This window comes from Equus przewalskii, chromosome 28, assembly GCF_037783145.1.
Source record: "Equus przewalskii isolate Varuska chromosome 28, EquPr2, whole genome shotgun sequence".
In the NCBI taxonomy this organism is placed as follows: domain Eukaryota; kingdom Metazoa; phylum Chordata; class Mammalia; order Perissodactyla; family Equidae; genus Equus; species Equus przewalskii.
In genome coordinates, this window is record NC_091858.1 from 2584414 (window position 1) to 2610954 (window position 26541).

Sequence of the window (26541 nt, forward strand, 5' to 3'; positions counted from 1 at the left end):
AGGGGCTATCACCAGCCTCTGCCAAGCCTGTCCGGGCAGCTTCCCGCCTCCCTGCCACGTGGGGCCCTGGCACCCACTTTCCATAGGTGCCACTCAGACTTGGCCCAAAGAAAGCAAAGTAGTTTTGCCCCACTGATCTGCCAGATGCTGCCTGTGACAGTCGGGATTGGCCTTCCAGGGAGCATCTAGAGTCGCTGCCTCACAGGGCACTGGGTTTGGTCCTTCATGTGTCAAGTTTTTCTAAAATAAGTTCTATGTACAGATTCTCCCTTTATTGGTTACTAGAAACAGGAAGAGTGCCACAGTAATTTCTGGAGACACTTTTTAGGAGAGCATAAATAATGTTTGTTAAATACCATGTTATTAGTTTTACCATTTTGTTGGATATGCCCACATTGCCTTTTTATTTAAAGCATGTTACATGTCCTTTCTGGTCAATTTAGGAAGGAAAACGTGCAAAAAAATTAAAATCACCCATAATCCAGCCTTCCAGAGATGACCACCACATAAAGAGCGGGGAGTATCTCCTCCCTGACACGATTTATATTCAAAAGACTGGAAAATAAGACCTTTTCTTTTCACCTGTTTCAGGAAGGGCACTTTCCATGACTCAGGGCTCTGGGAAATCGCCCATCTCCAATGGCACGTTTGGCTTTGACGGCCACACGAGGAGTGACGGTCACGTGTATCACACTGTGCACAAAGACTCGGGGCTCTACAAAGACTTGCTGCACAAAATCCACACAGACAGGGGCCCTGAGGAGAAGCCCGCACAGGAAAACAACTACCGGTTGCTCCGCCGGAACAACAGCTATACTTGCTACACAGCAGCCATCTGTGGGATGCCAGTGCACTCGACGTTCAAAGCTGCTGACTCGTCATCCGCACCAGAGGACAGCGAAAAGCTGGTGGGTGACACTGTGTCCTACTCTAAAAAGAGACTTCGCTATGACAGCTACTCAAGCTACTGCAATGCAGTAGCAGAAGCTGAGATAGAGGCAGAAGAGGGAGGGGTGGAAATGAAGCTGGCCTCCGAGCTGACGGATCCTGACCAGGCTCCAGAGGACCCTGCAGAAGAGGAAAAGGAGGAGAAAGACACACCCGAGGTCCACCTCCTGTTCCATTTCCTGCAAGTCCTTACTGCTTGCTTTGGATCTTTTGCTCATGGTGGCAATGATGTGAGGTGAGTACATTCATTCATTCAACAAGTACATCTCCAGGGTCTACCATGTGCCAGGCATTGTTCTGGGTGCCAGGATACAGCAGCAAGCAACATGGACAAAATCCTGGCCAGGAAGGATGAGGGATGGGGCACAGACAGTAAACAAATAAATAAGTAGCTCGTGTAAGATGCTAGACAGTGATCAGTGTTAACGGGAAAAATAAACTAGAACGGGGGAGGGGCGCCTCTGGGTGATTGCGATGTTGGAGAGCCTGCTCAGGTAAGGGCTCACAGAGTGAGATCTGAAGCGGGTGAGGGAGCCAGGCATGTGAGCACCCAACGGAGAGCGTCCCAGAAGAGGGAACAGCAGGTGCAAAGGCCTGAGGCAGGAGTGTGCCTCGTGTGTTCCAGGACGAGCAAGGAGGCTACAGAGGGAGAGAGTATAGACTGCAAGGTCAGCAGGTGATGGAGGCCTGGAATGTGTAGGGAATACGCAGGAGTATGTGGAGAGTCTCCGCTCTCTTCTTACTAGCTGGGTAGCCCTAGACAAGTCACTTGACTTCCCAAAGCCTCAGTGTCTCAATCTGTAAAATGGGGGTAAAACTAGTAGCAAGCTCATGGAGTTTCCATGAGGATTAAGTGAGCTGCTTTATTTAACATGCTTAGGACAGGGCTCCTTAATCCGTATCTATACATTCTCACTGTTACTCTCAGGATGATTTTCGTGCAGGGCAAATGTTTCCATCCAGACCAGGACAGTGTGCTATTGTTGCATTTTTTATTGCCCAGTTACCAGCTGTGGGTTTCCATATACTGTCTACCCACGTGCAACTGCATTTCTGTTCTCTTTCAAAGAAGTCTTCCCGCAGACAAGAGGCCTGGATGTCTTGTGTTCTGCTCAGGGTTACATAGGTGTCGCATGTGGTTTTATTTGAGGCACCACGTTCCACCCTATGTTCTTAATTTTTGACTCTCTCGCTCCTGGCACGACCCAACCTCCTCATCCTTATCAAGAATTCTTTTCTTAAAAAATTAAAAATTTTTTTTATTGCAGTAACATTGGATTAATAACATTATATAGCTTTCAGATGTACATTGTAATATATTTCGAATTCTGTGTAGATTACATCATGTTCACCACCAAAAAACTAATTATAGTCCATCCCCGCACATGTGCCTAATCGCCTCTTTTGCCCTCTCCCCTCCCCCCTTCCCCTATGGTAACCACCAATCCAATCTCCGTTGCTATGTGTGTGTTTGTCATTGTTTTTATCTTCTACTTATGAGTGAGATCATATAGTATTTAACTTTCTCCCTCTGACTTATTTCACTCGGCATAATACCCTCAAGGTCCATCCATGTTGTCACAAATGGCAGGATTTCATCATTTCTTATGGCTGAGTAGTATTCCATTGTGTATATATACCACACCTTTATCCATTCGTCCCTTGATGGGCACCTAGGTTGCTTCCAAGTCTTGGCTATTGTGTATTATGCTGCAGTGAACATAGCAGTGCATGTATATTTATGCATTTGTGTTTTCAAGTTCTTCGGATAAATACCCAGCAGTGGGATAGCTGGATCATATGGTAGATCTATTCTTAATTTTCTGAGGATAGCTCATACTGCTTTCCATAGTGGCTGCACCAGTTTGCACGCCCACCAGCAATGAACAAGCATTCCCTTCTTTCCACATTCTCTCCAACATTTGTTGTTTCCTGTCTTGTTAATTATAGCCATTCTGACCGGAGTGAGGTGATACCTCAATGTAGTTTTGATTTGCATTTCCCTGATAGCTAATGATGTTGAGCATCTTTTCATATGCCTGTTGGCCATCTGTATATTTTCTTTGGAGAAATCTCTATTCAGATCTTTTGCCCATTTTTTAATTGAGTTGTTGGTTTTTTTGTTGTTGAGCTGTATAAGTTCTTTGTATATTTTGGATATTAACCCCTTATCTGATATATGGTTTGCAAATATCTTGTCCCAATTGTTAGGTTGTCTTTTCGTTTTGTTGATGGTTTCCTTTGCTGTGCAGAAGCTTTTTAGTTTGATGTAGTCCCATTTGTTCGTTTTTTCTTTTGTTTCCCTTGCCCAGTCAGACATGGGACTTGAAAATATGCTGCTAAGACCAATGTCAAAGAGCATATTGCCTATGTTTTCTTCTAGAAGTTTCATGGTTTCGGGTCTTACATTCAAGTCTTTAATCCATTTTGAGTTGATTCTTGTGCATGGTGTATAATAATGGTCTACTTTCATTCTTTTATATGTGGCTGCAGTTTTCCAAACACTGTTTACTGAAGAGACTCTCCTTTCTCCATCATATCTCTTGGCTCCTTTGTTGAATATTAGCTGTCCATAAATGTGTGGGTTTATTTCTGGGCTCTCGATTCTGTTCCATTGATCTGTGTGCCTGTTTTTGTGCCACTACCATGCTGTTTTGGTTACTATAGCTTTGTAGTATATTTTGAAATAAGGGAGTGTGATACCTCCAGCTTTGTTCTTTTTTTATCAGGAATCCTTTGGCTATTTGAGGTCTTTCGTTGTTCCATATAAATTTTAGGATTCTTTGTTCTATTTCTGTGAAAAATGTTGTTGGAACTTTGATAGGGATTGCATTGAATCTGTAGATTGCTATAGGAAGTATGGACATTTTAAATGTGGTAATTCTTCCAATCCAAGAGCACGGAATAGCTTTCCATTCCTTTGTGTCTTCTTCGATTTCTTTCAACAATGTTTTATAGTTTTCAGTGTACTGGTCTTTCACCTGTTTGGTTAAGTTTATTCCTAGGTATTTTATTCTTTTTGTTGCAATTGTAAATGGGATTGTATTCTTAATTTCTTTTTCTGCTACTTTGCTGATTTTTGTATGTTGATTTTGTATCCTGCGACTTGAGTGTATTCATTTATTATTTCTAAAAGTTTTTTAGTGGATTCTTTAGGGTTTTCTATATATAAAATCATGTCATCTGTGAAGAGTGACAGTTTCACTTCTTCTCTTCCAATGTGGATCCCTTTTATTTCTTTTTCTTGCCTGATTGCTCTGGCTAGGTCTTCCAATACTCTGTTAAAAATAAGAGTGGTGACAGTGGGCATTCTTTTCTGGTTCCTGTTCTTAAAGGGATAGCTTTCAGTTTTTCTCAGTTGAGAATGATATTTGCTGTGGGTTTGTCATATATGGTCTTTATTATGTTGAGATATTTTCCTTCTATACCCATTTTATTTAGAGTTTTTATCATAAATGGTTGCTGTATCATGTCAGATGCTTTCTCTGCATCTATTGAGATGATCACGTGATTTTTATTCTTCATTTTGTTAATGTGGTGTATCACGTTGATAGATATGTGGATGTTGAACCATCCCTGCATCCCTGTAATAAAACCCACTTGATCATGATGTATGATCTTTTTAATGTATTGTTGTATTCGATTTGCTGGTATTTTGTTGAGAATTTTTGCATTGATGTTCATCAGTGATACTGGCCTGTAATTTTCTTTTTTTGTGTTGTTCTTGTCTGGTTTTTCTATCATGATAATGTTGGCTTCATAGAATGAGTTAGGAAGCCTCCTCTCCTCTTCAATCTTTTGGAGGAGTTTGAGAAGGATAGATATTAAGTCTTGTTTGAATGTTTGGTAGAATTCACTAGGGAAGCCATCTGGTCCTGGACTTTTATTTTTTGGGAGGTTTTTGATTGCTGTTTCGATCTCCTTACTGGTGATTGGTCTATTCAAATTCTCTACTTCTTCTTGGTCCAGTTTTGGAAGGTTGTAGGTTTCTCAGAATCTATCCATTACTTTTAGATTATCCAATTTGTTGGCGTATAGCTTTTCATAGTATTCTCAATATCTTTGTATTTCTGAGGTGTCTGTTGTAATTTCTCCTCTTTCATTTCTGATTTTATTTATTTGAGCCTTCTGTGTCTTTTTTTGGTGAGTCTAGCTAAGGGTTTGTCAATTTGGTTTATCTTTTCAAAGAACCAGGTCTTGGTTTCATTAATTTTTTCTATTGCTTTTTTAGTCTCTATTTCATTTATTTCTGCTCTGATTTTTATTATTTCCTTCCTTCTGCTGATTTTGGTCTTTTTCTTCTTTTTCCAGTATCTTTAGATGCACTTTTAGATTGTCTATTTGGGATTTTTCTTCTTTGTTGAGGTAGGCCTGAATTGCTATAAACTTCCCTCTTAGAAGCGCTTTTGCTGTATCCCATAGATTTTGGCATGTCGTATTTTCATTTTCATTTGTCTCCAGGAATTTTTTTATTTCTCCTTTGATTTCTTCACTGACCCAATCATTGTTCAGTAGCATTGTGTTTAATGTCCACATTTTTGTGGCTTTTCCGGTTTTCCTCCTGTAGTTGATTTCTAGTTTCATATCTCTGTGGTCAGAAAAGATGCATGGTATTATTTCAGTCTTCTTAAATTTATTGAGACTTATTTTGTGGCCTAATATCTGATCAATCCTGGAGAATGTTCCATGTGCATTTGAAAAGATGTGTATTCTGTGGTTTTTGGATGGAATGTTCTCCATATATCCACTAAGCCCATCTGGTCAAATGTGTCATTTAAGGCCAGTGTTTCCTTATTGATCTTCTGTTTGGATGATCTATCCATTGGTGTAAGTGAAGTCTTAAAGTCCCCTACTATTATTGTGTTACTGTCTATTTCTCCTTTTATGTCTGCTAATAATTGCTTTATATATTTAGATGCTCCTATGTTGGGTGCATACATATTTACAAGTGTTATATCTTCTTGTTGGATTGTTCCCTTTATCATTATGTAGTGCCCTTCTTTGTCTCTTGTTACAGTTTTTGTTTTAAAGTCTATTTTGTCTGATATAAGTCTATTTTGTCTGATTGCTACCCCCGCTTTCTTTTCTTTGCCATTTGCATGGAATATCTTTTTCTATCCTTTCACTTTCAGTTTGTGAGTGTCTTTAGGTCTGAAGTGTGTCTCTTGTATGCAGCGTATATATGGGTCTTATTTTTTTATCCAATTGGCCACCCTGTGCATTTTGATTGGAGCATTTAGTCCATTGACATTTAAAGTAGCTATTGATAAATATGTATTTATTGCCATTTTGTTACTTTTTTTTCTGGGTGTTTTAGTAGTTCTTCTCTGTTCCTTTCCTTTTCTCTTGCTCTCTTCCCTTGTGGTTTGATGGCTTTCTTTAGTAATATGTTTGATTTCTTTTGTCTTACTTATTTGCTTAGTTATTATAGGTTTCTGGTTTGTGATTACCATGAGGATCCTATATAATATTCTATGTATATAACAGCCTGTATTGAATTGATAGATTCTTTAGCTTGAACTCTTTCTAAAAGCTCTACTTTTTCACTCCCCTCCTCCCACATTTTACGTTTTTGAAATCATATCTAGCCTCTTGTTTTGTGTGTGTCTATCCATTACCCTCTTATCATTGAATAGGTAATTTTAGTACTTTTGTCTTTTAACCTTCATATTATCTTCACAGATGGTTGATCTGCTACCTTTACTATATTTTTACCTTTACCAGTGATTTTATTTCCTGGCTTTTTTGGGAGGGGGGGTTGATAATTTTTTTATCCCTATTTCTGGTCATTGCTTTCCCACTTAAATAAGTCCCTTCAGCATTTCTTGTAGAACTGGTTTCTTGGCGATAAACTCCTTTAATTTTTGCTTGTCAGGGAAGCTCTTTATCTCTTCTTCCATTCTGAATGACAGCCTTGATGGATAGAGTATTTTGGGCTGTAGGTTTTTTCCTTTTAGCACTTTAAATATGTCATGCTGTTCTCTTCTTGCCTGTAGGGTTTTCGCTGAGAAGTCCACTGATAGCCTTATGGGGTTTCCTTTGTATGTCACTTGTTGCCTTCTCTTGCTGCTTTTAGGATTCTCTCTTTATCTTTAATTTTGGACATTTTAATTATAATGTGTCTTGGTGTGGGCCTCTTTGGGCTTATCTTGTTTGGAGCTCTCTGTGCTTCCTGTATTTGAATGTCTGTTTCTTGCCTTAGGTTAGGAAAATGTTCATCTATTATTTTTTCAAATAAATTTTCTGCCCCTTTGTCTCTCTCTTCTCCTTCTGGGACACCTATAATACGAATGTTAGTGCACTTGATATCGTCCCAGATTTCCTTTAGACTGTTCTCATTCTGTCTAATTCTTTTTTCTTTTATCTGTTCAGCTTGGGTGGTTTCCTCTAGTCTTTCATCCAGCTCACTGATCCGTTCTTGTGTACCCTCTACTCTGCTATTGAGTCCCTTTAGTGAACTTTTCATTTCCAGTATTGCATTCCTCATTTCTGATTGGTTCTTTTTTATATTTTTCCAGTTCTTTGTTGATGAGCTCACTGTGTTCATCAGTCTTCTCCCAATATCTGTGAGCATCCTTATGAGTTTTTGTTTGAACTCTTTGTCGGGTAGGTCACTTATTTCTGTCTCATTTAGTCCTTTTTCTGGGGCTTTGTCCTGTTCCCTTGCTTGGAATGTATTTCTTTGTCTCCTCATTATGCCTCTTTTTCTGTGCTTACATCTATGTATTAGGTGAGTCAGCTATGTCTCCTGATCTTGGAGATGTGGCCTTATGTAAGAGATGCTTTTTGAGGCCCAGCAGTGTGCTTCCCTCTCATCACCAGTCCAAAAGATCCAGGAGTGACCCCTTTGTGGGCTACTTGTGTCTTTTTGCTATGGTAGGGTTGCTCTTAATGCAGGTACCCCAGGAGTCTAGTCTTTCCTTCCCTGGCCAGCTGTTTGTAAATCCGGTTTGGGGAGCCTCAGCACTGTTGGCTACAAGGTCTAACAGCACACTCCTGTTGCAGTTTTCCTGTTAATTGGGCAGGTACCCAGTGTAGCTGGTTGCTAGGCTCAGGGGCTTACAGTTGCTATAGGCCTCAGGCCTACAAGGCTGTTGTCAATTCTCTTAGGAGTGCAGCTGAGTGGGGATGGCCCTTGGCATGGGAGCACTCAATTGTTTCAGGTTTTGGAAGGTGAGGCTGATCCTTTTTATGGCTATTTGTGAAGCATAGGTCTTCTGCCACTGATAAGCCTCACCCCCCACAGGACCACACACACCGTCAACACAGTCCTGGTCCATGCACACTTCCCAACCCCCTGGAGCATACCCCAATGCCCAACTACAGAGGCCCCCACCTCTCCACCAAGGCCCCCCACTGTTCACCTGGTCCTCACACAGGCCCTGCCCCACAGAGGGAGACACTCCCCTGCCTGTGGAGGATCAAGGCACCCAGTCAATGCAGGCTGAAAAGTAGCCTGAGGGCTTGCTGTTGCACAGGGCTGGTCCCTAAGGTGGGCTGCCTTCCCTGGCTGAACTGGATTAAATCTGGGCTCTAGCAGGTGTGACAGACCCCTGGGCTAACCGGCCAAGGGATGAACCTCAATGGCATCTGCAGGGTCTGTGTCAACATGCCTGGACCGGTCAGAACAATGGCCCCCACCAAAGTCTCAGTCTCTGGAGAGGTCCCTCCTCTCACCGAGATGCACCCAGAGCCCACCAGGTGACTCTCATTTCATCAAAGGACTGTCAGCCTTCTCTCTGGTGATTTTAGGTTGCAGAGACGGGTGAGTTTGTGTGTGGGCCCTTTAAGACCCGGGTCTTTCAGCTTTCATCCAATAGTTTTTCTGGGGGTATCCTCGCTGTAGTTAATAGCCAGCAAAGCCAGACAGTAAGACCCTCATCTCAGTTGCACTGAGTCTGAAGGATGCTTATAGCAGCATCGGCCCCATTCTGGACCTCACTCCTCCAGGGAGGGCTGCGTACCTTAGGGTGGCTCCCGCCTGGCTGGCTGAGAAACTCTGCTGCTCCCAAAGCTGGCTTTATTTCTCTCCAGCAGGAATTTCTGCCTCTTCTGCTTAAGTCAGGACTGTCCCTTGTTGTGGGGGTTCTTTTTATCCAGTTTTCTGTTTTCTATCCAGGGTTATTTTTCCAAAAATAGTTGTAACCTGGTTGTGTTCGTGGGAGGAGATGAGTTCAGAGTCTGCTTACACCGCCATCTTGATGAGATCTCAAGAATTCTTTATTGAAGGCCTGTTACTGGCAATGTGTTATGAATTGGGTCCCTGTCCTTTAGGAGTTTAAACTCCACTTAGGGAGATAAGAAAAACATGTACATGGAAACGTAACAAACCACCCAAAAACAGTATTTCAAGGCCTAAGAAAGAGTTTAGGCAGTCACGGCTACAGGTGACCAGAGTTGAGAGCAGTTGCTTGAGGTTTGGGGGCTGGTTTTGAGGCTTTGGAGCAGGGATATGGTCTGATAAAAGCAAAGGTCCGAAATAATAATGACAGTGAAGAGGGAGCTCCTGTCCACTCCACAAAGGCTTTAAGTTTTTAGCAGCCTTCAGTGCTGAATCATTTATCTCTTACTCTATTCCTCCTCAGAACAGCCCTCTGAGGTCGTAAGTAGTGTCCTTCAAAGATTGGGAACCTGAAGCTCAGAAATGTGATGTTTCATGCCCACAATCACACAGCTAGAGAGAAGCAGACTTCAGAGCCAGTTCTTCATGACTCTTAGCCCGCACTCTGTCTACACGGAGTGTAGAGTGGGCTGGAAGGAGGAGACTAGAGCTCCAGAAGCTGTTCTCAGCCTGTGTGTGGTTCTGCATGGAAAGAGCGTGGAAGTTGTCGCTCTATCCTGACAATGAGTAAAATACTGAACAGACTGAAAAATCAACAACCTTTATTTGGATCCATAAGAGAGAGGACACAGGGCAGACCACCGCCCCCAAGATAAGAGAGACAGACAGACAGGGAGTCATGGAGGAGAGACTCACGAATGGAAACTGCCATGGAAACCAGGGCCGGGTAGGAAAACCTGAACTGGAGTGATGAGTCCTGGAGGCTCCTTGTCTCCTATGGAGACACGTCTGAGAACTAAAGACTCCAAGGGCACCCAGTGATAGGGGGACCCCATGACGTGGTGAGTTTTACCTTTAGAAACTCTACCAGGTTCTCACAGTGAACATCTGAGGAAAAACTGCCTCCTGCTTCTGTCAGGGGCAGGGGAAGTAACCACTTTGACATACCCAGAGCACTGTGTTTTAACAAGGCCCGCCCTCAGGGGAAACTAGTTAACCAGAGCCTAACTTGTGAGGGTATTATCAGAGCCTAATTCACCAAGGAAGGGGAAATACCCAACTCCAGCCCACCCGAGCCATCCTGTCCTACATAAGAAGGAGAAAAAAGACTGAGAAGCACCTGTCAGGCTCGCAGTCCAGAGGCACAGGCTCACTGAAAGACTGAGACCTGGTCCTAGGACTCCAGAAACTTCCCCTTCCACACTCCTTCCCCCCACGCCACTAAGGCCTGTGTACAGTGCTTCCTCTTACCCAGTACATCATATCTGGCTATCAAGTAAAAATTACAAAGCAGACCGAAAGGCAAAAAGCACAATTTGAAGAGACGGAGCAAACATTAGAACCAGACATGGCAGGGATGTTGGAATTATCAGACTGTGAGGTTGAAACAACTATGATTAGTATGCTTAATGGACAAAGGAAACAGCATGTAAGAAGAGATGGGCAATGTAAGGAGAAAGAAGAAAATCCTAAGAAAGAACCAAAAGAAATACTACAGATTAAAAAACACTGTAATAAAAACAAAGAATGCCTTTGATGGGCTTGTTAGTAGACTGGACATGGCTGAGGAAAGAATCTCTGAGCCAGAGGATATCTCAACAGAATCCTCAAAAACCAAAAAGCAAAGAGAACAAAGGTTAAAAAAATACAGACAGAATATCCAAGGACTATGTGACCATTATGAAAGGTGTGACATACATATAATGGGAATACCAGAAGGAGAAGAAAGAGAGAAACGGACAGATGAAACATTTGAAACAATAATGACTGAGAATTTCCCTAAATTAATGCCAGACACCAAACCACAGATCCAGGAAGCTCAGAGAATGCCAAGCAGGATAAATGCAGAAAAAATCCCTAAACCTAGGCATAACATTTTTGAACTACAGGAAATCAAAGATAAAAAGTCCTGAAAGAAACCAGAGGGAAAAAACACCTTACCTATAGAGGAACAAAGATAAGAGTTACATCCCACTCCTCTCAGAAACCACACAAGCAGAAGAGAGTAGAGTGAAATATTTCAAGTGTTGAGAGAAAAACGACACCAACCTAGAATTGTGTACCCTGTGAAATTGTCCTTCAAAAGTGAAGGAGAAACACTTTCATAAACAAACAAAAATGGAGGGAATTTGTTGCCAGTAGACCTGCCTTATAAGAAATGCTAAAAGAAATTCTATAGAGAGAAGGAAAATAATATAGGTCAGAAACTCAGCTCTGCAGAAAGTAAGAGAGCATCAAAGAAGGAATCGGTGAAGGTAAAGAAATTTTTATGTTTTTTATTCTTAATCTAACATAACAGTTGATTCAAAATAATTATATATGCTTATGTATTATTATATGTACATGTATATAATTACATATATGTACATATATCTATAGTTTACTATATAAACACATCTGAACAAATTTGAAAGAATAGAAATAATACAGTGTCTGCTCTCAGACCACAATTGAATTAAACTAGATATATGTATATATGTATTTTTTATATATATATATATATACACGCACACATATGTATGCTTATGTATGCGTATATTGAGTGAAATGAATGAAAGCAATGATACATGGAATAGGAGGGAGGAATTAGGATTATTTTTTTATTTCAAGGACCTACACTACCTGTGAAGTGGTATAGTGGTACTTGAAAGTGAACTGGAATTAGCTGTAGGTATATATTGCAATCTCTAGGGCAACTGCTAAAAGTTTTTTTGAAAAAGCATAACTGATATGCTAAGAAAGGGAAGAAAATAGAATCATATAAAATGTTCAATTAAAACACCAAAGGTAAAAAAAATTAGAAGAGAAAAACAAGAACAAAGAACAAGGGCAGCAAATAGAAAACAGTAACAAATATGGTAGGTATTAATCCAACTGTAGCAATAATCACTTTGACTGTCAGTGGTCTAAATGCACCAATTAAAGGACAGAGATTGTATCAAAAAACAAGACCCAACTGTATGTCGTCTACATGAAACCCACTTTAACTATAAAGACACAGATGGATTAAAAGTAAATGGAAGGAGGAAAATACACCATGCTAACACTGGTCAAAAGAGAGCAGGAGTAGCTATGTTGATTTCAGACAGAGCAGACATGGACAGATCCAGTAGCCAGAAAATCAGTAAGGACATAGTTGGACTCAACACCACCATCAATCACCTGGGTATAATTTACATCAATAGACCACTGCATCCAACAGCAGGATTTACATTCTTCTCAAGCTCACATGGGACAGTCAGCAAGACAGGCCACATTCTGGGTAATAAAACAGACCCTAACACATCTAAAAGAATAGAACCAAGGTAGGGGGCAGGGTAGGGGGGAAGAAATGGGTGAAAGAGGTGTAAAAAAGTTATCGAACAATTTCAATGAAGGTAAAATTAAAATCCTATAAATATTAGCGAATTCATTTAATCAATTTTCAGTTCACATACAGACACCCCATGCAGAATTGGCCAATAAAGTTCTAATAGTGAAATAAAATTTGGTTTCCCATTAGAAAATATATTAATGCAAGGTAGCATGTTAATAAGTTAAAAGAGAAAATTATATGATCACTTGAGTAAATGTATCATGAGTCTTAAATGTCTTTAATACCTTCAACATCCACTTTATAAAAATAACTTAGAAAATTAGGGATGGAAGTGCACCTGTAAAAATAAAACAAACAAAAAGAGTAAAGAAAGGGGGAAGAAAAAAAAAAAACAGCCAACAAATAGTTGTAAAAAAAAAAAACAAGAGTAGAGAATCATGGGATAGCTGATGTGACTGCTCTGACTTCCTCCCCTGCGTCTGTGATAAGGCTGGTTGGGCTTTTTAATAAACTGTTACAGCTTTTCAAGAAGAAACAAACAAATACCCAAACTTTTCCAAGTTTTCCAGCTTAAAAATCTGATTTTGGTCACCACTGCCATTTCTAATTCTTTTGGGATTGGTGTGATTTTTTTTCCAGCCATATTTGTCTGAGCCACATTTGTCTCTGTTCCTTTTAAGCCAGTGTAAAAGGCTCTCAAGAAAAGGCCTTGGTGCAGAAGACCTACTCCTACACTAGCCATGATATTGGCTTATTTCCATGTAGCCTAAATAAATAAATAACACTGAGATACCATTTGGTAAACACTACAGGTAATAATTGTTGTGGGTAAGATCAACCAATAGATGCTAAAATTAGTGGGCAAAAGTTTAAGGAGAAATAGGATATTTGCATAGTCTTAAAGGATCTCTCCCAAGATATATATTAATTATAAAGGGAAAAATAATAACTTTATAGTGAGGAAACTTAGCAGACACTATCTTAACCAAGTGATCAAGGTTAACATCATTAGTAATAAGACACATCAACATTACGTACCCTGACATGATGCTCTGAAAAAATAAAAAGAACTAATAAAATGTCTGCTCTCAGACCACAATGAAATTGAGCTGGAAGTCAATAACAGAAACATAACTGGAAAATCCCAAAATACTTGGAGATTAAACAACATACTTTGAAATAACACATGGATCAAAGAAGAACTATCAAGAGAAATTTTAGAATATTTTGAACTAAATGAAAATGAAAACACATCAAAATTTATGAGAATCAGTGGAAACAGGGCTTAGATGGAAATGTATAGCATTGAATGCATATATTAGGAAAGAAGAAAGATATAAAATCAATAATCTAAGTTTTCCACCCTAGAAAGCTCAAAAAACAAGAGCAAATTAAATGCAAAGTAAGCAGAAGAAATAATAAGAATTAGAGTAGACATCAATGAAATTAAAGTCAATAGAGAAAATCATTGAAACTAAAAGTGGGTTTTTGAAAACATCAATAAAGTTAATAACTTCTAGCCAGACTATCTAAGAAAAAAAGAGAGGACAGAAAGTACTAGTATCAGAAATGAAAGAGGAGACATCACTATAGACCCCATGGACATTAACAAGATAATAAAGCAATACTGTGAACAACTCTATGCCCACAAGTTTGATAACCTGGATGAAATGGACCAATTCCTTGAAAGACACAATATGCCAAAACTTACACAAGAAGAAACAGACTATCTGATAGGCCTACATCTATTAAAGAAATTGAATCAATAATTAATAACCTTCCAAAACAGAAGCATTGGGCCCAGATGGGTTCACTGGTGAATTCTACCAAACATTTAAGGAAGAAAATATACCAATACTCTATAGTCTCTTTCAGAGAATAGAAGTAGAGGGAATACTTCCTAACTCATTCTATGAGGCCAGAATTACCCTTTTACCAAAACCAGGGAAAGACAATACAAGAAAAGAAAACTGCAGACCAATATCTCTCATGAACATAGATGCAAAAATCCTCAACAAAATATTAGTAAATTGAATCCAACAATGTATAAACAGAATTATACACCATGACCAAGTGAGGTTTATCGCAGGTATGCAAGGCTGATTTAATGTTCAAAAATCAATTAGTGTAATCCATCACGTCAACAGGCTAAAAAATAAAAATCACATGATCATGTCAATACATGCAGAAAAAGCATTTAAAGTCTACCACCTATTATGATAAAAAACTCTCAGTAAACTAGGAATAGAGAACTTCCTCAACTTGATCAAGAAACCTACAAAAAAACCTATAGCTGACATCAGACTTAATGGTGGGAAACTCAAAGCTTTCCCACTGAGATTAGGAGCAAGGCAAGGATGTCCCCTTTCACCATTCCTTTTCAACACCGCGCTGGAAGTTAAAGGTGCATTGGTGTAAAGGTGTATTGGTGTAAAGGTGTATTGGGAAGGAGGACATAAAACTGTCTTTGTTCACAGATGATGTGATCGTCTATGTAGAAAATCTGAAAGAATCAATTTTAAAAAACCTCCTGGAACTAATAAGCAGTTATAGCAAAGTTGCAGGATACAAGGTTAACGTGCAAAAGCCAATTGTTTTCCATACATACCAGCAAAGAACAGATGGAATTTGAAATTAAAAACACAACACCATTCACATTAGCACCCCTGAAAATGAAATACTTGGGTAGAAATCTAATAAAATATATACAAGATCTATATGCAGAAAAATACAAAACTGATGAATGAAATCAAACAACTAAATAAACGGAGAGATTTTCCATGTTCAAGGATAAGAAGACTCAATGTTATCAAGATGTCAGTTCTTCCCATCTTTATCTATAAATTCAATGCAATCCCAATCAAAATCCCAGCAAGTTATTTTGTGGATATCGACAAACTGATTCCAAAGTTTATGTGCAGAGGCAAAAGACCCAGAATAGCCAACACAGTACTGAAGGAGGAAATTGGAGCACTGACACTACCCAACTGCAAGACTAACTATAAAGCCACCGTAATCAAGACAGTGTGGTATTGGTGAAAGAACAGACAAATCAATGAAACGGAACAGAGAGCCCAGAAGTAGACTCACGTAGATATAGTCAACTGATCTTTGACACAGGAGCAAAGATAATACAAAGGAGCAAAGAGTCTCTTCAGTGGTGCTGGAACAACTGGACATCCACATGCGAAAAAATGGATCGGAACACAGACCTTACACTTGTCACAAACATCAGTGCAAAATGGATCACAAACATAAATGTAAAGTGCAAAACTATAAAACTCCTGCAGATAACACAAGAGGAAACCTAGATGACCTGAGTATGGTGATGACATTTTAGATGCAACACCAGAGGCACAATCCATGAAAGACTTCATTAAAATTGAAAACTTCTGCAGGGCAAAAGACAATGTCAAGAGAATGAGAATATAAGCCGCAAACTTAGAGAAAATATTTGCAGAAGACACATCTGATAAAAGATTATTATACAAAGAACTCTTAAAACTCAACAATAAGAAAACAAACAACCCAATTAAAAAATGGGCCAAAGATCTTACCAGACACCTCACCAAACAAAATATACAGATGGCAAATAGGCACATGAAAAGATGCTCTACGTCATATGTCATCAGGGAAATGCAAATTAAAACAGCAATGAGATCCTATTACACAACTGTTGGAATGGCCAAAATCCGGGACACTAGCAACGCCAAATGCGGACGAGGACGTGCAGCAACAACTCCCGCTCACGGCCGGTGGGGACGCAAAAGGGGACAGCCACCTCGGAAGACAGTTTGGCAGTTGATTAAAAACTAAACCTAGTCTTCTCAGCCATACAAAAGGATAAAATCGTCCTATTCACAACAACATGCATGGACCTGGAGGGTATTCTGTTAAGTGAAATAAGCCAGATAGAGAAAGACAATTTCTGTATGACTCCACTCATATATGGCAGCTGAACATGTAGACAGAGAACAGATTAGTGGCTACCAGGGGAAAGGGGGTGGGGGAGGGCGCGGAGGGGGAAGGGGTGCACCTACAACACGGCTGACAATAATGTACAACTGAAACTTCACAAGGTTGTAAACTATCATAATCTCAATAACAAGTTAAAAAAAAACTAAACATAGTCTTACCATGTGATCCAGCAGTCACACTCCTTGGTATTTACCCAAAGGAGTTAAAAACTTACGTCCACACGAAAACCTGCACATGGATGTATATAGCAGCTTTGTTTATAATTGCCAAAAGCTGGAAGCAACCAAGATGTCCTTCAGTAGGTGAGTGGGTAAAACTGGGCCATCCAGACAATGGAACATTATTCAGTGCTGAAAAGAAATGAGCTGTTAAGCCATGAAAAGACATGCAGGAAACTTAAATGCATATTGCTATGTGAAAGCAGCCAATCTGAGAATACCGTATGATTCCAACTATATGACGTTCTGGAAAAGGCAAAACAACGGAGACAGGAAAAACATCAGGGGGTTAGGTGGGGGGATGGATGAACAGGTGGAGCACAGAGGGCTTTTTAGGGCAATGAAACTATTATATATGATACTATAATGATGGCTACGTGTCATTGTACATTTGTCTAAACCCAGAGACTGGACAACACCAAGAGTGAACCCTAATGCAAACTGTGGACTTTGGATGGTTCTCTTGTGTCAGTGTAGGTTCATCAGTTGTAACAGATGTTCTTCCCTGGTGGGGGATGTTGATGGTGAGGAGGTTATGCATGTGTGGGGCAGAGGGTATATGGAAAATCTCTGTACCTTCTCCTTAGTTTCACTGTGAACCTTAAACTGCTCTAAAGAAATGGTCTTAAGTTTTTTTGCTGAGGAAGATTTGCCTTGAGCTAACATCCACTGCCAATCCTCCTCCTTTTTTTGCTTGAGGAAGATTAGCCCTGAGTTAATATCTATGCCAATCTTCCTCCATTTTTTTGTATGTGGGACACCTCCACAGCGTGGCTGGTGAGTGGAGTAGGTCTGCACCCAGGATCCAAACCTGTGAACCCAGGCCACCGAAGCAGAGCACATGGAACCTTAACCACTCGGCCATGGGGCCAGGCCCTAAAAATTGTTTTTGAAAGCTGTAGCATTAAAAACAAAAGTCAGTGTGTGGCTACTAAGAACCTGAGTGGCAGGTCTAGGGGAAAGGGCATGAGCGCCTGAGTGAGTCTTGAGCTCCCATCCCAGTCCTGCCTGCTGCTGGGGACGTGACTTTAGCATGAGTTTCCTCATCAGTAAAATGAGAGGTGCAACACCTAGTTTGCAGGATGGGTGTGAGAACTAATGGTTAGTAATAATGTTTGTGATCCCATAGTGTGGAGCCTGACGCGGCGGCCCAAGATTGGTAGCTAATATTAGCAGCAGTGCTGGTGGTGAAAATAGAACGAAATAGAGAAAAAATGGAAGAGAAAAAAGAACTTGTTTTTTGTGTCCACTTCTTGTGATTTTTCAGTACTTCGAAGATAATTGGTAAATCACAAGCCCATTAAGATGGCTACTATTTCAAAAAAAAAAAAAAAAACCCAGAAAATAACAAGTGTTGGCAAGGATATGAAGAAATTGGAATCCTTGTGCACTGTTGATGAGAATGCAAAATAGTGCAGCTGCTATGGGAAACAGTCTGGAGGGTCCTCAGAAGATTCAAAATAGAACTGCCGTGTGACCCAGTGATGCCCCTTCCGCGTATTTACCCAAAAAAATTGAAAGCAGGGTCTCGAGACATTTGTCCGCCCGGGGCCCTTGCAGCATTATTCACTATAGCCAGGAGGTGGGAGCAACCCAAATGTCCATCATCTGATAAGTGGATAAAGAAAGTGTGGTATATATAAATATACAGTGGAACATTCAGCCTTAAAAAGAAAGGAAATTCTGATTTATGCTACAACATGCATGAATCTTGAGGGTATTATGCTAAGTGAAATCAGCCAGTCACAAAGACAAACACTGTATGATTCCACTTAGATGAGGTCCCTAGAGGAGTCACATTCATAGACACAGGAAGTAAGATGGCGGTTACTGGGGGCAGGGGGCAAAGGGGATTACTGTTGCTTAGGTATAGAGTTTCAGATGTGCAAGATGAAACGTGCTGGAGATCTGTTTCACAGCAGTGTGCAGATATTTAACATGCTGAACTGTACACTTAAAACTCATTAAGGTGGTAAGTTTTCTATTACCTGTTTTTACCTCAAAAAATATTAGATCATTTTTATCACCACTAGATTCTGTAGGCAAGCCACCGTAAAACGGGCTGTCCTCAGGCCTGAGAAGTACTGCACGCTGTGCACAGGGCCGTTTGTGTGCGCACAGGACGTCTGCGTAACTAACCTCTCCTCCTCCCAGTAATGCCATTGGCCCCCTGGTGGCCCTGTGGCTGATTTACGAGCACGGCGCAGTCCTGCAGGAGGCCGCTACTCCCGTCTGGCTGCTGTTCTATGGAGGCGTTGGCATTTGTACGGGTCTCTGGATCTGGGGGCGAAGAGTTATCCAGACCATGGGGAGAGACCTCACTCCCATCACCCCTTCCAGGTAAGCCAGGGTGCGGGCCGGCCGCGGGCTCGTCCCGCGGCTGCAAAGCCCTCGCCGCTCTTCTGCCCCGACGCCCGGCACGGCCGCTCCGCAGCCACAGGGAGGAGAGGGGCCGAGGGGAGCATGCCCCCGACCTTTGCTGCACCCCTCCCCCCCGTCACCGCCCGCCCTTGTGCACTCCTCGGCCCCCACGCACAGTGGCACTGAGATGAGGGAGGAAAGACGAGAGGGGTGGGAGGGTGGAAGGGAGGAGAAGCTGAAGCAGAGCAGGAGGGAGGAGGAACAGCAGCGGGCACTCTGCAGCCCCCGTGCGCTCCCACTGGCGGTCTTTCCCGCGTGACGTCCAGGAGCGAGTGGGAGGGAGCCCACGCAAACTGCCCCGCGGCGCAGGGCCGGCCGCCCCAACATCCTCGGCCACACCAGCCACCCTTCTCCCCCGCCACCCTCCTGAGGACCCCTGGGGACCCTCCCCAGCTCTGCCGGGGGGGGGCGCCTCGGCGGCCTGGGGGCGTCTGGGAGCTTCTCCCGCAGGGTTTGTCTGTGGTCCTTCTGTTGTGTAGGCGTCAGATGTGTTAGGGGTTAAATAAACTTAGAAGAGCACTTTCAGGATACACCTAAAACTGAGAACTACCTAGTGCAAGAAATCTCCTCCTCGAAAGTTTCCCCCTGAAATTCATTTTAGTGAAAGTTTCTAAGATTGATTTGAAGAGAAGTTAGTAATCTGAGAAAAAATTCACTTTTCATAATAAGTACACATTCTAAAAATAAGAGCATCATTTTTCCTATGCCACTTGAGAAATGACTGACCATTTTCACACCGCAAGCATTGCTGACCCAGTTACTGCGGCGTGTGGTTTTGGAAAACGTATCAGAGGACCAGGCTGCGTGGCCTGTAAGCAGTGTCATGCACTCTTCGTGTGAACGTGGCCATTGTGCACAGGTCCTGCTCTGTGAATGTCATCTGGCCCAGTCAGCAGTCCACGGGCCGCCCAAAGAGCGTTCCGGCGAGACTCTGGGCCCCCGGGGTGTGGGTGAGGCCCCCCAAACAGCCCCTGTGATGTGTCCCTTGTCCCCTCCGCAGCGGCTTCACCATTGAGCTGGCCTCGGCATTCACGGTGGTGATCGCCTCCAACGTGGGACTTCCCGTCAGCACCACACACTGCAAGGTAGGCCGAGCGGGCGCCCGCCGGGCCGCGGGGTCGCTGCCGTCCGGGGCTGAGCGGCGGGGCTGTGCCCGCGGCTGTGGGGCCCGGCCCGGGGCGCGGGCTCTGCGAGCCAGCCGCGTGTGCGCGCGGGCCTCCTGCGGCGGAGCGGACCGTGCTGCTGTGGCGCATGCGCGGCCGGACGCCCCGTCGAACGCGTGCGCGGCACCCTCCCTGCGCCCGTGGCTCGTCGTTCCCACGGCGAGTTTGCCGGCGAAGTCGCGTCCCTAACCACGCTCCGGGCTCGGAGGGGCCCGGGAGTGGACGGCGGCGCCGAGAGAGCAGGAATCCTCTCAGTGGGATGCTCAGACAGCTGGTTCCCCTTTTTCCTGAGATGACGGTCACAGGCCCACGCTGCCTTAGAGTGAGTTCCCAGTGGGGGGAACGCCAGCTCCTCGGGGCTGGGCGAGACGGAGCTCCTGGTCGCGGTGGGGGACGCTGGGGCGAGGAGCCTCGACGATCCAGGAAGAGGAAGAGGCTCGTGACGGACGCAGTTATCCGAGGTCACCCAGGGGGCAGGCCGGCCTAGCACGCAGGTCTGAGACCCGGGCTGCCCAGTCCCGGAGCGATTTCTTGGACACCCTCAGCGGGCCTCCTGTACACACACGTCCACTCACCTCAACAAGGCAGACGGCGCTTCCAGATTTCTCCTAGGTCCGTGTGTTCGCGTGATGCAAGAAGAACTCCGCTGCACCTGCTGCGGGGGGACAGCCGCAGGCCCCAGGGCGGCCGCAGCGACCGCACGGGGATAGCCATCTACACTACCCACGGCTCACCCCCGGCCACGTTAGAAACGGGTCCCACCAAACGGGCACGGCCGCTCAGCGGCGGCTGACGGCGCGGGAGCTCTGCGCTGGGGAAGCAGCCTCGTGGGAAAGGGGTTTTTCTGTGTTTTCCTTTTTTGCCGTAGAAGATAAGCCTACAGGACAGTATAGGAGAACCTCAATTCCGACGAACCTTCCTTATCAAAGTCCCTTCCCCTCTGTCTGCAGAGCGCCCGGCGCGGGGTGCAGTGCTCGCACGCACAGCAGGCGTGCAGTCCCCACGCAGCCCTGGCAGGGGGGCGGCGTGAGCCCCGTTTGCGGTGGAACACGGCGGCTTCCGGAGGCGGGGCCCCGGCGCAGCCCCACGCGGGCGCGCGCCTGCTCGTCCCGGCGCCGCCGCCGCGGCTCCTCTCGGCCTCGCAGGGGCCTCTGAGGTGGGTGCGGACGCTCCCTGCTGGACCAAGGAGAAGAGCGAAGCCCAGAAAGGCCGAGTCCCCTGCTCCAGATCACACGGCCGGGGAGGGGCCGAGCGGAGGGGCCGGCACGGCGTGCGCGTCGCCCAGAGGCCCGCGGCCCGCGGGCGCCCCTCCCGGTGGTTCGCGGTCGGCGTCTGACTCGGGGCGTTTCGGACTTGCGCGAGAGCGCGCGGCCGTGGAGTGTTTCCCGCGTGGAAGCCCGCGGAGCGCGCGGCCCTCCCGCCCGCGCCCGCCTGCAGCCCTGCTCGAGGCGCCAGGCGGCTTCTGGGCTGGGTTTAAATGCACGTTCCTTCACCTTCTTAGTGGTTAACCCTGCACGTGAGCAAGCCCAGTGAGGCACACTCCTACACACCACTTGAACGGTCTCTGGAAGACACAGCACAAGTTTGGTTTTCTAGGTTGTTCTTGTTGCTTAACTATGTTGGCAGTCTAACCTATACTAACGTGTGAAGTGTTATAACTCACAATGCTAAGGTTGCTAATACCACTAAACTCTTTAATACATAATAGAAGTAGGTGAAAAGTATAAAATGCCTGTAAAATACTACAGTTTGATATTATCTTTAAATGGCATTTCCCCGATATTTATATTTATAGTACTACAGATTTATGTCCAGTTCATACAGGACCTTACTGAATAAATGTGTGTTACCATCATCCTAAAATGTCTATACAGATCGTATGGTGGGTTCTGTTTCCTTAGAGCTGACGATAAGTAGTGTTAGGATAGCTCATTGGCGCTTAAAACAAGTCTCCTTGACGTGGGACCACGGTGGATTTCGTCCCTCAGGCAGACGTGAGACAGGGCTCCACTTGGATACTAGTGGGTTTGTCCACTGTCGTCGACTGTGGCCAGAGCCAAGAGCTGGTCACTGCAGCAGCTAACGGACCGAGTCCTGGCTCTCAAGAGCTGGCAGTGGACGGGAGAGCAAAGTGCAGATCACAGGAAGGCCAAGTGGGCTTCACAGTTGCTGTCACCCCATCAGCCTTATTCTCTCAGACCACATGTTTCTTCTGTATGCGACAGTCCCCAAATGGCAAATGTCGGATGAAATATGAGACATAGGATGGCGTTAAGAATGAGGCCCTGTGCGAGCAAAACCGCGAGTGTGGAAGCATTCAAAACGTGTTGGTGTCCACATGAAATCGTCACTGAACCACGTCGTATTTTCAGGAATAATCATAGCCTGTGTTGGACTTCTCCAGCTCTTTGCTTCCTCTCCCATCCACATGTTAGGTTTCGTGTTTAGAGCTACCTCTGTCAGAAGGTGGGCAAAAGTTGGGAAATTGGCAGGAAGAAAGATGGAAACTATTTTTGAAAATGAGCTTTTGAGGACCGGCCCAGTGGTGCAGCCGTTAAGTGTGCACGTTCCGCTTTGGTGGCCCAGAGTTCACCAGTTTGGATCCCGGCTGTGGACATGGCACCACCTGGCAAGCCATGCTGTGGTAGATGTCCCACCTATAAAGTAGAGGAAGATGGGCACGGATGTTAGCTCAGGGCCAGTCTTCCTCAGCAAAAAGAGGAGGATTCACAGCAGATGTTAGCTCAGGGCTAATCTTCCTCAAAAAAGAAAAAGAAAATGAGCTTTTGAATTTATCTGGGTAGATTTCGTTTATTCGTGCTTCCTTCTAAGTGTATATAGCGAAGTGCATAGTTTAAGTTTTATGGTATCCTGTTTAAAACGTTTATAAGTGTTAGCTGAATGTATAATTTGGAAGAGAATAATTAGAAAAATGTTGTCACATTTTATTCCAGAAGGCATGCATGAAACAGTCTCCTTTGATTATAAGTTTCACTTTCTCTAAGCATTTCAGTGTTACACATTTTTCTGTTTCATGTCAGAGGGCACAGCCACTAGATATTTTCCTGGGATAATACCTGTGGTTCAAGTCAAAAGCCTTGATTAAAGGAACAGAAATGAGTCTTTAAAATAAAAGCATCCACAGATGTACGTTTCAGTAATTTGTTAATTGTTCTTCCCTTCTGTGAACTGAATCGGCGTTGGTCTGCAGCCCTAACTTACGACAGACGGGGCCACTATGGAACCCAGACACTCACCTGTGAGCTCTCTAATAGGAATTCACGCTGGTGTTATCCAAAATGCTTTAGTTCTGCGTTGAGGTGGTTTAGGATCATTCTTTTTTGTGAATTACGTTATTCATCTCTGTTGATGACTTTGATGATTATTCAGCTAGCCTTTGGATTTGGAACAGCTTACAGGAAATACTACCGATTTAAAAATTTAGGATGATAATTTCTAGTTTAGTTTTCCAATTCTTGCACCCTGGGTCCCCTACTTCTCAATGATTCTATTGCTGTTAGTGCCTGATGGTGGCCTTCAGCTGGAAACACACTCAACTTATTAGGAGGGAAGTTCAGAACACAGCTAAGAATACCATTTTATATCAGCCAAAGACATAATCAGTAAAGTATTGAACAATAGATTTAGAGCACTATAATTAATAAAGGTACATCAAATTTTACACTACTGATCATATGCCTTCTTGTCAAGTATCATGAAACATTTATAAAAATCATAAATTCAGAAAGCCACGATAAAATTCACTATAAAATAAGAACAGGGGCTGGCCCTGTGGCCGAGTGGCTAAGTTTTCAGGCTCCGCTGGTGCCCCGGGGTTTTGCCAGTTTGGATCCTGGCCCCGGACCCGGACCCAGCACTGCTCGTCAAGCCGTGTGAGACGGCATCCCACATAGCAGAGCCAGAATAACCTACAACTAGAATATACACAACTATGTACTGGGTGGGGGGGGGGGGAGGGGGGGGGCTTTGGGGAGAAGAAGGGGGAAAAAAAGAAGATTGGTGACAGATTTTAGCTCAGGTGCCAATCTTTAGGGCAAAAAAGAACAGAAGTTGTACTAAACATAATCTCTAATCACAATTAAGCTAGGAATTTATTATGTGTTGGAAAAAGGAGCTGTGTCCCCTTGGACATTTTTAAATTCTCCTTTTATGTAACAGTTGAATCAAATAGTCTAAGAATTACAATGGTAGCTTTCTTAGGAAAAAAAAAACAAACTGTGTGTGTGTAAGTGTGCGTGTGTGTGTACATTGCAAAAGCTATGGCAACCAGAGTTATTCTCAGATGAAATTCGTATCTTTAAATGGTTTAATTGAGCAAAGGGAAAATAGAAGAACTAGACATTTGGGGCCGACCTGGTGGCATAGCGGTTTAGTTTGTGTGCTCTGCTTCAGCAGCCTGGGGTTTGCAGACATGGATCCCGGGCACAGACCCACACACTGCTCGTCAAGCCATGCTGTGGCAGGATCCCATATATAAAATAGAAGAAGCGTGGCAACAGATGTTAGCTCAGGGCAAATCTTCCTCAGCAAAAAAAAAAAAAAAAAAAAAAAAAAAAGCCAGACATTCAAAGTAGGATTTTATAAAAGTGCAGAACAATAAAAATTCTGAGGCAATAGTAAGAAGGATATAAGTATAAAAGCAAGATAAATTTAAAAAAAAATAGTGAAGGGGAGGGAGAGAAGAAAGTAGTTACTAATAAAATAATATCAAATCACAGTACGAAAAAGCAGGGAGGGGAATTAAGTTAGAAGGAGAAAGACATCATAACAACAGATATAAAGGAGAATTTTTAATTTCTAAAAGAGACCATACAGCTGTATGCTAAGGATTTGAAAACATCCATAAAATGAATTACTTTCTGCAAAAATATACCTGACAAATAAATATTGACACAGAAAGTGGAAAACCAGACCAGAGGAATAGGAAGAAATTAAGGAAGTTCTCCGGAACGATTCTTCTCACCTGAAAAAGCCAAGAGGAAGGGGACAGGCTCTCTCCACTTCTGGGTGGATTCATTAGTTCATCTTTTCCATTTTAAAAGAATAGATAATTCTTACATGGCAGAAACTTTCCAGAATGTCGGAGAAAAAATAAAACCGGCAACTTCCCAATTTCTTCTATAAAGCATGTACTACATAACCCTCATACCAAAACCTGCTTTAAACCATCACCGTGAAAGCTATATGTACATGTGAATATTGACAGAAAACTTTAAGATGCTAATACATGACATCAACAGTATGGTAAAAGAACATTTCAGCAGGGCCAAGTTGATCCTCTGGATTACTGGAAAGCAGGCTCTGAAGGCAGGTCTTCTCCTCCGCCAGCACCTACACAGGGCTGGCTCCTCAGGTGCCCAACAGGTGTTGAGTGAATCCCAAGAAGGTATACAGACATCTTCAATATAATATGGCGTAGCAGTCCTTTAAAAACAACCGTCAAAAAACAACAAATGAACGTCTATTGAGATATATGCAAAAAAGACATTTGACAAAATTCAGAAGGTATTTCTAAAACACTACTAGAACTCAGTAAAAATAACCAAGTCCATGATAAAAATACAAAAATCTAGAGCTTGTCTGTCAGCAATAGCCAGTAAGAAAATGTAATAAAAACAAGAACACCTCAGAATTGCAGCAAAAATAAAAGGTCTTTCAGAATAATCCTAATAAATGTGAGTGATATATTGGAAAAAGGCACACAACTTTTCTCAGAGGTAAAAGGAAACCTGAGTATGAGATGTGCTGTTATTGGATGGGGAACTGAATTTTGTAAAAAGGTCAGTTCTCCTCAAATACAACCCCAACTGAACTTTTCTTATAACTTTACAAGATGAGATTTGATTTGGGAGGTTAAATTAGCAAGGACATAAAGTGATCTAAAAAGAAAAGTGATGAGGAGGAACTGGCCTTACCATGTGGAAAGATATTTTTTTAAATGCCCCCTTTAACTAATGATCCATTTCAGGGAGTATTTTTTAAAGCCTAAATATAAGCTATATGAATGAATGTATTAGTCACAAAACTATTTCTAATAGGGAAAAATTGGAAGCAAATTGGAAATGGTTAAATTTAAGGTACATTCACCGAAAGGGTGTACCATTTTACGTGATAATCCTAGAGGCTGTGAGCACTATGGGAAAATGTTTATAAACAGTATAATGTTAATTCTTTTTAAAGAAGGGAAATGGTAGT

The 26541-nt window shown here is 43.0% G+C and overlaps 1 protein-coding gene across 36 annotated transcripts in view; it reads left to right on the plus strand.

Annotated features, from left to right (window-relative positions):
* SLC20A2 (solute carrier family 20 member 2) overlaps nt 1-26541 on the plus strand; it is a 106460-nt gene that overhangs the window by 76765 nt on the left and 3154 nt on the right. For all 36 annotated transcript variants that reach the window (XM_070598714.1, XM_070598715.1, XM_070598728.1 and 33 more), the window contains 3 exons: nt 592-1183; nt 18896-19081; nt 20163-20247. In XM_070598714.1, the coding sequence (XP_070454815.1) occupies nt 592-1183; nt 18896-19081; nt 20163-20247 (863 nt within the window). The remainder of the gene's footprint in view (nt 1-591; nt 1184-18895; nt 19082-20162; nt 20248-26541) is intronic.